General features: G+C 36.5%; 1 protein-coding gene across 2 annotated transcripts in view; it reads left to right on the forward strand.

The window, feature by feature from the left end:
- TAF4 (TATA-box binding protein associated factor 4) overlaps nucleotides 1–12,830 on the forward strand; it is a 37,586-nt gene extending 24,756 nt beyond the window's left edge. The window contains exons 7-16 of one of the 2 annotated variants that reach the window (XM_084538383.1): nucleotides 598–687; nucleotides 1,769–2,011; nucleotides 3,014–3,161; nucleotides 3,512–3,626; nucleotides 4,258–4,427; nucleotides 5,029–5,159; nucleotides 6,483–6,608; nucleotides 7,274–7,330; nucleotides 7,412–7,531; nucleotides 11,299–12,830. In XM_084538383.1, coding sequence (XP_084394509.1) covers nucleotides 598–687; nucleotides 1,769–2,011; nucleotides 3,014–3,161; nucleotides 3,512–3,626; nucleotides 4,258–4,427; nucleotides 5,029–5,159; nucleotides 6,483–6,608; nucleotides 7,274–7,330; nucleotides 7,412–7,531; nucleotides 11,299–11,466 — 1,368 coding nt within the window. In that variant the 3' untranslated portion in view covers nucleotides 11,467–12,830. Of the gene's footprint in view, nucleotides 1–597; nucleotides 688–1,768; nucleotides 2,012–3,013; nucleotides 3,162–3,511; nucleotides 3,627–4,257; nucleotides 4,431–5,028; nucleotides 5,160–6,482; nucleotides 6,609–7,273; nucleotides 7,331–7,411; nucleotides 7,532–11,298 lie in introns of those variants that run through there. The other variant, XM_084538384.1, reaches the window with a different exon arrangement.
- Nucleotides 12,831–13,583: the final 753 nt, after the last annotated feature.

Genomic DNA, 13,583 nt, shown 5'->3' on the forward strand with positions numbered 1-13,583 from the left:
TGTTGGATAAGACAATGCAGCTAGTACAATAGCTAAGTGTAGGAAACCACAAACTTTTACAAAATAATAAATAATGTTACCTAAAGCTAATGTTAAAGCTTGACTAACATAATATTTATGAAATGAATAGTAATACTACTCATCCTCGTTGTGAGCAGCCTTCAATTTAAGGCAGAGGTGTGTATTCCGGATGTTATGAGATAACCAGAGGTGGTCACAAGACTAAAAGTCAAAGTATCCTCCTAAGAGGAATATACAACTAGTTTTGTGAAAGATATGCCACCTTAGTATATGATGGGCACACCTTTAATTATTTGAAATGGAGGAGCTGTAGTACTTTGGAAAAGAGAACACCAGAGATGGGGCTGCCAGGCTGTTCAGAGCAGTTGACAGTTCTTGATAATTCTCTGTGGCTGACGTCTTAAAACTGCATTCAGAAATCATTGCTATGATAAAACTTGATAACTAAAATTAGCGGGGGATGATAAAACTGCTTATTTTCTATAGATTGCTAAGACTTAAATTTTTTGCTTGTTGTTGAATAAATGTAAAAGGTAATTTGTGCAAGTTCATTTATTTTGTTTTTCTGTTCTGAAGGATGGAAAAATTGAAGCAGAAGACTTCACCAGTAGGCTCTACAGAGAACTTAATTCTTCACCTCAACCTTACCTTGTGCCTTTCCTGAAGGTAACTTGGGTTCACAAGTCCTCATGTATAACTGTGCTTATCTGCCTGCAGCAATGAGCACAAGCACATCTTTTACCAGTACAGATGGAATTCTGAGATGATATAGATGGAAGTTTTAAACAGTGCCTGGTTAGACTTCTGCTCCCTTAAAACAGTATTTCTATCTCTTGGTTCCAAAGGTTTGTTAGCGTGATTCATTGGCACAACCAATAATACAATTTCTATTAGTGTCAAATCATTGCTACTTTAAGAAATCTGAAAAGTGTGGGTTGTCTTTCTATTACTTACAAGCTGTTTCCTTCCATAGCATTAAGCCTATGAATTGATTTATTATCATCTCTTTAGTCTCTTAAAAAAAAGTAGGGATTGAATGATACATAAAACTGTACCTTCTGGACAAACTCATGCTCTTATTCTATATGCCATATATTCATACAGATGAATAGGAAATGTGTCATCTCAATAATAAACACCATTTGTCCTGAACTTTTTAGTAATTCGACGCATTTCAAAATATTGTTTATTCTGAAACATTTACTGTCTGAAAAATCAGAGAAAGCACAACAGCACTATGGTAAGAGTATAACTCTGCTTGACTAATGTATGATTAAGGGATATAGTTGTAGGTGTGTGTTGACATTTCTGGATTCTTAAATACTTGTTCATACGTGAGTTGTTCGCAAGGACAAAAATTGCAACCACAGGTAGCTAATGGAAGAATTCAGTAAAACTCTGCAGTCTTCTAAGCCATCACATCTCATAGGTTGCTATATGCAGTCAAGTGAGGCAGCATGAGCTTAGACTGTTAAATACGTACCAAGGGTTCCAGATGGGCTCAATATCCTTAGATGCCTGATGCCCAGGTTTCCACAACTAAAGGTCCTGTTGCTCTGTTTAGCCTTAAACGTGAAGTGGCATGGTATTTTTGTGTGCTGCTGTCATATTTTCTCTTCCAATGTAGATGTCCATGCAGACCAATGCAGCACACTGACATTAAACGCATTGCTTTTTATGATTAATGTTTTCTTCTGTTATCTAGCATTAAGATACTCAAACAAATTATTTCCCTTCCTCTTTTCAGAGGAGTTTACCTGCCTTGAGACAGTTAACACCAGACTCTGCAGCTTTCATTCAGCAAAGTCAACAGCAGCAGCCAACAACGCAAGCAACGACTGCACTTACGGCAGTGATGCTAAGCCCGTCGGTTCAGCGCACAGCAGGGAAGGCGACTGCAACTGTAACGAGTACTCTCCAACAACCTGTAATCAGCCTAACTCAGCCTACACAAGTTGGTGTTAGTAAACAAGGGCAGTCTACACCACTGGTACGTAAGTTGAAGCGCATCAGCTGTTACTACACAGTTGTTTTTTCAGAATGCAGTGAGTTTGCTTCACAAATTGGTTGTTTATCTCAGTCGGATCTTTAACCTTTTTAGAGAAGAGAGCTACTAAGAAGAAAAAAGGTATAATTTAGAATCCATTCATGATTAAAGTACTGTATTTCCTGCTTTACCAAGAAATATTGACAGATTTTCTCAATCACTGCATCCTGTGAGCGCAGTGGTTACAGAGCATTTTTCACTTCCCATTTCTTAAGTCTAACAACAAATTACCCCAAGAGAAAAGAGAAGAATTTTCTTAGGCCTGCATGTAAATCGTAAAGAAAACCATATAAGAATATTACAATATGCACCACCTTTTTTCCTGTTCTCATAACAAAGCGGTATCTGCACCCAAGCTATTTCTAGGATATGTATTAATATGTGTTATTAAATTGCTAGGGTTTCTTGCTGCTTAGTACGTAAGCATTGTGTGTAGAACATTTGCCATTCATCTGAGCTTCTCTATCCAGAAATTTTTAAATAAGATGAAGAGATTGCTTCTGTCAATTTATAAATACTTTCTACTTAACTTGAAAGAAAATTGGTGATCATATCAGTTTTATGGTCTTTATAGCCTAGGCATTACAGCACAGGGTTAGGGACCTAGGGAAGAAAAAGAAATTGAACACTATGTATGTTTCTATATCTAATGCAGAAATCACAGGTAGAACTTTTACCAGGGTTGTTGTGATTATAGGTAGCTTTTTGTTTTTTAATAGCAGTAAGGCTTTTTTTGTATCACAGAAAGTGGATTACTTTTCCGCTGAGTAATAATTTGTCTAAAGAAACTCAAATACCTTAAAATATGCTGATTCTAAATCAATGAACAGATGTGTTAAGATTATAACAATTTATAAGTTTATTGTTGGGCTTTTTTCTTCCCACCAGATTATTAGCCTTAGTTGTTTCAGATTGTTCACAGTTCTTCTTTTTACTTATCTGCAGGTCATCCAACAGTCTCAAAAAGCAGGGACATTGATAAGGCCTCCACAGGTAACGTTGACACAGACACCGATGGTAGCGTTGCGGCAACCACATAGTCGTATTATGCTTACTACTCCTCAACAAATTCAACTGAATCAACTTCAGACAGGTAGGAGGTCAAGATATTTAGTACATATTGCATTGATAGCACTAACTGAGGTCTGTTTTGTTACTGTCAGTTCTTAAGTGCCCCGTAGCTGTACGCTGGCTATTACAGTACAGATAAAATTTTCAGTGCATATTGCCGTAGTGGCTGGGGGTGTGGATATGTTAGGGCAGCATTTACAGTCAAGTAAAATGTCTGGGAGCTGGAAGTGCATGGGAGGGTCCTGCCTTAGGTGGGTGAAATGCTGGTAGAAACTGAGTCTTTGTGCCAGGCCCCTGCCATTACTACCCATGACTGGCATGTAAATCTGAACTCTGAAATTTGATGTACAAATGTTGTCTGTCTTCTTGCAGTACCTGTGGTAAAACCAACAGTATTACCTGGAAACAAGGCTATTGCCACTGTTTCAACACAAGTAGCTGCTGCTCAGAAGAATAAACTGAAAGAACCTGGGGGAGGTTCTTTTAGGTGAGGAACCATATGCTTATTTGTACTTGTACTGCCTGGGCAACCTGCTGAGCTCAATGGGATCCTTTTGTGTAGTCCAGTGGTGCTGAATCAGGCTAGGTAAACTCGCAAGAACTAGAAGTGAATTTTCTGTAGCAGGTTTGCTACTTAAAGACTTGTACAAACAGCTGTGGGTATACTTGTGCCAGACTGGTTTTAGCATTTAGCTGGCACTAAGGATAGATATCAAACCTCACAAACAAATCTTGTCTGGACAAGCAAATAGAATTCATTCCTCTGCTCCTGCCAACTCTGCTCAGGTCGTTTGGATGTACGGCCTGTTGTACAGTGATGAGTGCAGTTTATTATTGTTTGGTGGTAGTGATGTCTAGTCTCCTGTTTCTCAAGATGCTAAAATGTTGCATAAGAAAAGAGCTTAAGAAAAACAGTTAGGAAGTGCAAAATGGCAAAAATACTTTGGAATCAAATGTTAGTTTTATTTTAGTGTATAATAAAAAATAAAATGTAAAAATAAAATAAAATATTCAGATTTGTTGTGGAACTTATGTGCAGTTGAGGTTTTGTAGCAGTGTGTGTAGATAAAAGAAGTATCATGAAATGTTATGGTTGTAATGAGTTCTCGTTTCTTAAGGGATGATGATGACATTAATGATGTTGCATCAATGGCTGGAGTCAACCTGTCAGAGGAAAGCGCTCGAATATTGGCAACAAACTCTGAGCTAGTGGGCACGTTAACAAGGTCCTGTAAAGATGAAACCTTCCTCTTCTCAGCACCTTTACAAAGAAGGATATTAGAAATAGGTATGTTGATGTTTCTAGAGCTTTAAGAAACAAATTTCACTAGTGTTGGGTGTACTTGAAGATATTTTCCACAGAAATTGATTTGAATAATTTTGAAGTTGCTAGAATACCTTTTGTGTATTTGGATGCTTGTGTGGGCAGTCATTCAGCTTATGAAAGTAGAAAAACAGTGTAAGCAATAACAAAGCTATAGAAATATTTCCTAAAATGGTGGCAACTTAACATCAAAATTACTGGACCTGGTTAAAATTCTGACTGTATAAAATGATAGAGCAGCTAAAATAATCAAATTTGTTTTTAAAAAAAATAAATCCAGAAACAACTTTATCATATTTATGTACAAGTTTAAAAATGATAGTATAACTAAAAATGTTCTTAGGTTACTTGGTTTACTGTGGCATGCAACATTTGTTAAGTCGTAAATTTTGTTAAGCTAATGTAAACTTTTATATGCATACCATTTCCTGTCTAATGCTTGTTCTCAGAAATACGTGAAGGCCTAATTTTTTTTGAAGTGCTTAAATTTTCACGATTGAGATTGTCCAGATGTTTAGCTGCATGTTATAATTTTTTTTTTTACAACTTTCTGTCCTGATCGTAGGTAAAAAACATGGAATAACAGAAATCCATCCCGATGTAGTTAGCTACGTTTCACATGCTACACAACAAAGACTACAAAACCTCGTGGAAAAATTATCGGAGACTGCTCAACAAAAGAACATTTCTTATAAGGTAACTGTATTTAATTGCACAGATAAAATTGCACAGTTTCCATGCTGTGATACATGTGTTTAGATGTTCTTCATTCTGTAAAGTTCATTTGTTTATTGTCTCTGACTGATTTACCTTAGACTAAGATTATTAATATACATAGATGATTAGAATACTTCAGCTTGCCTTGCAAAATTTTTTTCAAGACCATGTTTAGGAGCTGTCCCCACCCCTTTATTATGTCAAATGTTTGAAGTCTGAGTGATTGTACAATGAGAGAGGCAGATAAAAGATGTGATTTAGTATTGTTCACCACACCCAAGCATTATGTGCCATCTGGTGAAGGTCAGTCAGCATCAAGTCTCCCAGTGTAAGGCTGAATGATGTGATGGAAGAGCATTTTTCATTTCCTTTCTTCAAGTGCACAGCATCTTTGCAAACAAGCTTTTTGATCTTCTTCTGAAACTACATAGAGGTGCTCATCTCCAGAAGCCTCTTTTGTGCTCAGTGATGATCTATTTGTAGAGTCCTTGTGTTCTTTTATTTCTGTAATTCAATCTATATAGGCCCAGCAGGTCCTGAGAGAAAGATTTGGGGGGAGGAAGGTGAATCGTTGAACATGCAGTTAATATTCCCTTTCAAGGAAATATTCTTTGGCTATGCTGACCTTCCAAAAAGGTATACACTAAGTCACAGAAGTACAGCTCTACAACTGCTCAAGCATGAAGAGGATGCAGCAAAATTTAGCATTGAGGCTTACACCACGTTATATCCTTTCTTCCCCCAATGTGAGCATATAGGAGAGAAAAATATATCATATTTTCTTCTCCTTTTTGGTGGTAACCCCTTGTTAAACAAGGCACTTTGTATGGAACGCAGTGACTGAATGTAAAATGAGCTGTTTCACCTGCTCTTCGTGCATGTGGCCACGTTGTATTAGAATGAACAGACTGCACCTGTTGTTAATGCTGCTGGGATCAATGTGGGACTAGGGAGCACTGCTCTGAATTCTCAAGAGACTTCTATCTGACAGATGTGTGTTCTTAATAGATGCAAATGCCTAAGCATTAAAAAATAACAAAAACCAGTTCTCTCTGAAATATGTCTGGGAGGTTAAAGCCGTGACGTTATTAGCATAAAAGTCAAAATCTGATGAATTCATGGAATGGAACAAAATGCTTTTAAGAGCTCTAGCTGGTTTGACTGGTGTAAATATACACTTGCTATTTGTTTGAAAAGGACAAAGTGAACACTTAGCTTTAAATGTATATGTTCTTCTACAGTACAAGCTAACAGCTTTGTTTTTAAGATACATAATGAGAAACATATTTGCTATGTTTTCAGGATGATGAAAGATATGAACAAGCAAGTGACGTTCGGGCACAGCTCAAGTTCTTTGAACAACTTGATCAAATAGAAAAGCAGCGTAAAGATGAACAAGAAAGGGAAATTTTAATGCGTGCAGCAAAGGCAAGTGCTTGGATTTCACACACACTTTCAGTGTCATTTTCGACGTCAAAAGTGCAGGGTTTCTTTGCATTCTAAAGGACATGTGATGAAGGGAAAGACTAATCTTCAGAGGTAGAACTTGATGAATGTGTTCTTTAGATACAGCTGTGTTCTGCTTTCCTTGGTAAAGCACGTGAGACAGCTGCTCTACCATGCTTGTTGCTTTTTCTCAGATTTAGTAGATTCTAAAAACTAGTCCTTGCCTTTTTCATTGAGGAAAAATGTTTATTTTATATCTTGGTGGTATGCATAAATGAAATGGTATAGAAAAGCAACAAGTATGTTGGAGAATAGAAATAGAATTCAGAAAGATTTTGACAGGATGATGAAATATAATAGATGTGAAGCAGTTGATGTAAGCACTAGACTTTGTGGTTGTACTCAGTGACCAGAATATAGGATGAGTATGACTACCTAGGCAGGACCACTCTAGAGACAATTCCCAAAATAATCCAGGATTTCTGATAGGTTTATGTTGTGTTATTGTGTTATTAATCCAGTTTCCACAGAAATTTAAGAAAAGCTTTCATACACTGTGTAAAACTTAACATGTTTTCCTGCTTTTGTAAACAATTTTTTTTCTTCTTCTTCCTTGTCTCTTCCATATTCATTGTTTATCAACACAGTCTCGATCTAGACAAGAAGATCCAGAACAGCTTAGGTTGAAACAGAAGGCCAAGGAGGTGAGTGTTCAATTTAACATAAACTTTTCTTTGCAAAATTAAAAGAAAAAAGATTAACCGTACTTGTTTTGGCAAATGCAGATGCAGCAACAGGAGCTAGCACAGATGAGACAGAGGGATGCCAACTTGACTGCATTAGCTGCAATTGGTCCCAGAAAGAAGAGGAAAGTGGATTCACCAGGATCTGGATCAGGGACAGAGGTACAGTGCAATTGCAGTCCTTGGTTTTGCTGTGTCACTCTAAAAGTCTTTTTCTTCAGAGTTTTCTTTACTAGTTTGTAGAAGTTTTTGAGTAGCAGAAGTGTATTTTGAAACGTGCTAAGATTTGCTTGCTTCAAGGCCAGAACCAATTTTTAGCATCAGTGTGCTGGCATAAGGGACAGAATTTGAGTAGTCATATTTCCCAATTCATGAAACTTGAGGAATGTTAGAAAGCCATCGCTGTTCTCTCAAGTCTGTGCTGCTTTAGACCTGGTTTTAAAACAGATTGTCACAGCTGTATCCAAACTAACCGAGAGCACACTAATGCCTTTAATGAGGTGGGTGCAGTGGTAGAATTGAATCACTGCTGAAGTTTACATCTGGACCTTCGGGTTATAGGAACTTGCCTAATTTCTTCAGCTTTTGATTGCCTTGTAGTTTTAGGATCTCTACAGCAGATCTGTTTGACCGTTTCTATTTGATTAGCAAGTTCATATATATCCCTTGTATGTTCTACCATTTAATCTTGCGTTTTAAAAATTAAAAATGCTTCTCCTGACAAAGCTATTAGGATGCTCAGTATTTGTTTGGTTTAATGTTCATTTAAATTCAGGTAGATTGATAGACTATCTGCTATATTTGTAAACAAGTTAATGAACACAAAATAGTATAAAATTACTTTCTGCATGGAAGATATTGAATGAAGAATCTCTAGTGCTTGGAAAGAACAAAGTCTTCTGAAACTTATCATTAACAGGTCGAAAAGCACTCTCTTCATAATTTGAGACTTTTTTGATGCAGAGTTTTGTATCTGATAGCAAGTGACAGGTTACTAATAGTTTAATAATTTTGCTTATTTACTCCATGAACATCCCACATTTTTGCTGCTAAAGCAACTCATTCTATAGAAAAGTCTAATTTCAGGATAGTTCACTTTCTTTTATACTAAGTTACTAGAAGCAATAATTTGTGTGCTTGATATAAAATTTACAAAACAATCTGAATACTGACAAATTTTATTTTTATATTGAAAAATCAAACCTTTTGAGCATCCTCATAAATAAATTTGTGTTTCGAATGTTACTGAAATGCCTGATACTATTAATAATATATCAGGCCTGCTTATTGATAGACTTGTTTTTATATAAGTTAATTAATTATTGTGTTAAAGTTTTATAAACATAATGTAAAATTAGAAAAATTGCAGAATGCAGCACTCGGAAAGATCAATATGTTTATAAATGATGTGGTCTCTGAGGAATATCCTGAAATATTTCATGGAGTGTTGATGTTGGCATTGCCTGCTTATGCACGCTCAACTGTGCAACATTCATAGTCTGCTAATGTCACTTAGGTTATGGAAAGTATTTTGCATCTACTACGAACACTTGTTTGTATTTCATCTAAATCTGACTAATTTAGTTATCCTAGATTAATCACTTACTGGTTAACCAATTAACTACAGGTTCCCTGGAAATCTAATCTTTTTGTCTGTTTAATTAAGAACCAGCTGCTTTTGATCTGATAGACTCACAGCTGTGCTTTTGCTGCTGTGTCACTTAACATTTTTAAATTGAGCTCCACTTGTCACCATTTGTATGCAGTTTGTAGTTAAGGCATGTTAGAAGAAGTGTGGAAAAATCTACTTAGACACAGATTTGTAAATGTAAGCTTCTGTTGTCTAGGGATGCGGAATCTTAATTACATGTAAAATCACCTCTAATAATCGTACTGTTTCAAAATTCAACAAAACGTGTTGCTGTCGGTTTTAGAATTTTAGGTCCAACTGATTTTATTGAATGTTGTAAGAAAGCTTCATAATTTAAATAGTTCTGTCTTTAAAAGAACTCCTGATGTTTTACTTTTTTATTTAAAATGCTGTAGTCTATATAACAAGGATTGAGCTAAGGTACATTTAAAAGCAGACAGCTAACCACTGTATCTATAGACCTTTGGTTATTAACCTGTATGCATTTGACAAAACTTACCTAGCGTCCAATGTTGTCCTGCATCTTCTGATGTCCGTTGAAGTAGATGGAAATTAGGCACCTAAATTGTGCAAGTGCTTTAAAGTGACCTTTTGAAAAGTGTCCTTTGCTGTTAGTGGTGTGTTGGTGTAAGAAGGGCTGCAGTGAACCCAGTATGCCACCACCTCAGAGATGGTTTCTTACTAATGTAAACTGATCAGAAATGCATTACTTTACCATGTAGAGGGCTGTGCTAGTGTGTGTCTCAGCAGCTTATTCACATGGCTGTGGTGCTACTCTAAATATTTTTGTTTTTTTTCTCCACTCTGCAGTGTTCTTATTCAGAACACTTTTAAAATTCTCTAAACTGCAGGCAGATGAATCTTTATCCACTAGTGGATTGTGTTTGGGACTTCTGGTGTCACCTAGTTCTGAAGTTTTATTTAAAAAGGAACCTTAGATTATTCTAGTAAATGAAATAGGATGGGGAAAAAAGGTATCCAGAAGTAAGTGATAGAAATATAAACTGTTCTTAATCGTCAGAACATCTTCATTATCTATATAAGCAGTCAAATAAAAAGGTATCAGCAAAAAGCAACTACCCAAAATATTTCTGATTTTAGAAGTTGAGCTGCAGGTTGGCTTTCTGGTCTCTTTGTGCCATCTACTGGCGACTGTGCCTCACTGCTGCTGCTTCCACCCTGCAGGCGAGAAAGAGCCAGGGAGGCTGGTTGAGAACTTCCTTGGGGGCTGCTGCTCTGATGCTTGCTGGTCTTTAGCTATCGCCAGCCCCAAGCCAGGCTGCACCCCGGTACTACCAAGGAAATGTCTCTGCTGCATGTGCTAGAGAACCCTGGCTGTGAGAAAACCCCAGGCTTTCTGGAAAGAGACGCTTTGTTATGGGATGGCGTTCCTGCCTAATCTGATGGTTTTAAAGCACTACAGGATTTCCTTGCTGGTGTAAACAAAAGCATAAAAGACATAAAAGAGTTGTATTTATCACACGTATCCTACCAGAGCTGTGACTGCTGCAAGCGAGAACGCATGGGGAGCTCGCCCCAGCAGAGCTGCTCTGCAAACTCAGTCACCAACCAGTCTGTATCTAAACAGTTTGGGCATCTCTAAAGAAATCTTAGGTTTCTCCTCCTGTTTTTTCAAAGGAACAAATAACACTCTGCTTGTTTCTCTTTCATCCTGTGTGGCAAGCTACCGCTGTGTACCGATGAGCGATAAGTGCTGCTGAATGATAGAGGGGAATTCAGAGATCATTAGGGAATGTCTGCCAGTATCCAGAATAGCTGCTGCTTAATATAATGCTGAGCCTGGTTACAGCTGGTGTCAACAACAGGCAGCGCTCGTGGCACTCTACTGGGAAGATCAGGGGAGATCGAGGATATTCCTTGCGACCTCACAGTCAGGCTGCTAGGAGTGCTTCCCAGCTCAGCAAGAACTCCAGGGCTGCCCCTGGGATCCCTCTGCTAACCTGGTGAAGAATACTGAGAGTAGTTGCTCTTGGGTTTCTGCTTGTTGGGATTGTCGGTCACTAGAGCCTGCCAGCAGATCAGAACAGCACTTTGCTTGTGTGTTTTCAAAACAAATCTATATTAAACATCACCGATAGCTTCTACTTATTCAACTATTGTTTATAAAATAGTAATTAAAGTGAAGTCTCTAATCTTGTAGCATACACTGTTTGCTAGCCTCCTGGACATAGTTTTTACCCCACGCATTTTCTCTGAACAGTTTTGGAATACCTGTGGCATTACCAAGTTCTGATTTCTCTGCTCTTCTTGTTTACAGGGATCTGGTTCAAATGCAGCAGTCCCAGGCAGCTCTGGAGTTGGAACAACCAGACAGTTTACGCGACAAAGGATAACGCGGGTGAACCTCAGGGACCTCATATTTTGTTTAGAAAATGAGCGAGAGACAAGCCATTCACTATTGCTATATAAAGCATTCCTTAAGTAAAATGGAAAAGATCAAGGTATTTTTGACGGAGAGCCGCCTGAGGACATTTTTTATATATTTGCAAATTACGCCTTTTTGTAACAAGCAAATGGGATATTGTTTAAAAAACAACCACCTCTTTACATGGAACAGTTTTATATTCCTGTTTATAAATAAACTCTTCAGTATAAGAGAAATACATTTCTGTAACAGTGAGGATACTTACAAGGCCTGTGGATACTATAAAAGGACAATTAAATTTTAACTCATCTCTTGATTGAGTGGCCTTCTTGCCAAACAAGCCATATATAAAGACTGATGGAATCGTTTAGCAAATAACTAGCTACCCTTTGTCAGCCCTGTAGCAGTTTTGACATTAATTGTGCATTTTAGTTCAGTTTTATTCAACTAAATCAATTATATAGGCATATGTCTACAGCAGATGACCTCATTTCATTTAGCTTTTTTTTTTTTAAACAGTCAGTTAGCAAAGCAAACTGATTTTTTAAGAATATTTATCTTTCCCCAAAATGTTCAAAATCTAGAGGGATATACAGTTAATTTTAAACATAACCTCAATTTTAATCACATTATTGCTTATTAGAGGCCCTGAAATCCCATAAAGGAGGGTTACTTCTGAATGTTTTAGCAGCATCTGTAAAAATGCATTTTATTTGCTATAGTTTGTAAAGCTGTAAAGTTAAAAAAGGAAAAAAAGGAAAAAAAGAGAAACCTTTTCAGCATAAATATATTTTACTTGCACTGTGTTTTTTAGCTAAAGTGAGAGCTTAGATTAAATAAAATCAAAGTTGAGAGGAATCATCAAAAGACTGTTTCTCAGTGTGAATCAAGTGTTGAAAAATGGTTGGTGTATTTTGTCAGTAATTGTACATAATTTTTGGCACATAACATAAAAATGGCTATGTAAACTATAATTATTTTGCTAAAAGACTGTATGCAAGCTGTGGGCCTACTTTAAAGATGTCCAGAGCAAAGTCCCTTCTTTGTACCTATTTTTTTATTACAAATATACTAATTGGTTCTTTATATTTTCAGAGGTTATTGTATTAAATTGTCTATTGATAGTACTTTTATGACTGTAAATACTTTGGCTTTCTTTGTGTGAACTCTCATGGTAGAATTTAACTCTCTTGCGTGTAAACTGAATGCTGATCAGTATTTTTATCAACACCTGACAACTGTTACACCCCTTTTATTTTGTCTTTTAGGAATCCTGTCTTTCCATTTTTTTTTCATGTAAATTTTGCACAGTTACTTGTTCATATGTAAATATTTTACTTTCAAAAATGAAGTTTTTAATTGCTATTGTTTTATATAGGATTGAAAGAAAATTAACTCCTTTATTAAAAACAAATTTATCTGTATTTGCTAATGTATTTTTCTCTCTAAATCTTTTCTCTTCTTGGATTTATTTTTCTTGGTACAGTAAAATACTAGTCTACCTGAGGGGATGTTGTTTCCTAAAGATGCACTTTGTTTTTTTATATTGTTTTGTTTTGTCAAGTGTTTTGGAGGTATGAAACTTTATGAATCTTAAAACTTCATTATTGTCTTAGGGATCTTGGACAAACATCAATGGATAGTGGTTTTGTTTTGTTTGCTTTTTAAGCAGGGAAACTTTTTGAAGAGATCTTAAGTGTTTTGTTTTGATCCAGTAAAGATTTAATAAAATACCCTCTTGTTGAGGGCAAGCCTACTCCCTCAAACACAATTAACCACAATGGGTTTCAGAAGATGTGATATAAAACAAAGAATTTGGAACACAATTATGAATATTATAATAAGGAACACATTTTTGATTACTAATATGAAAGTCAGAGGTGTATTTCTGATGCTCTTTACTGAATGTTTAGCTTTATTTTTTTTATTTTCCCTCTACATGGGCAGCTATAAAAAAAAAATCACAATTTTGAGGGCCCAATCCTGCTATTAGATGAATAGAAAAATCATATTATTTTGATAATTATTTCTTGTACATGGACAAACCTATCCACAGGCTACTGCAGCAAGCACACTGCTAGTGAACTGGCACTCGGCCCGGCACTGATGTGGTCCACGTGAGACCGGTTGTCTCGCTGAAAAAATGGATTAGCTCCAACAGTGATGTGTTCACCTGA

This window comes from Aythya ferina (assembly GCF_964211825.1).
Source record: "Aythya ferina genome assembly, chromosome: 16".
NCBI lineage: Eukaryota > Metazoa > Chordata > Aves > Anseriformes > Anatidae > Aythya > Aythya ferina.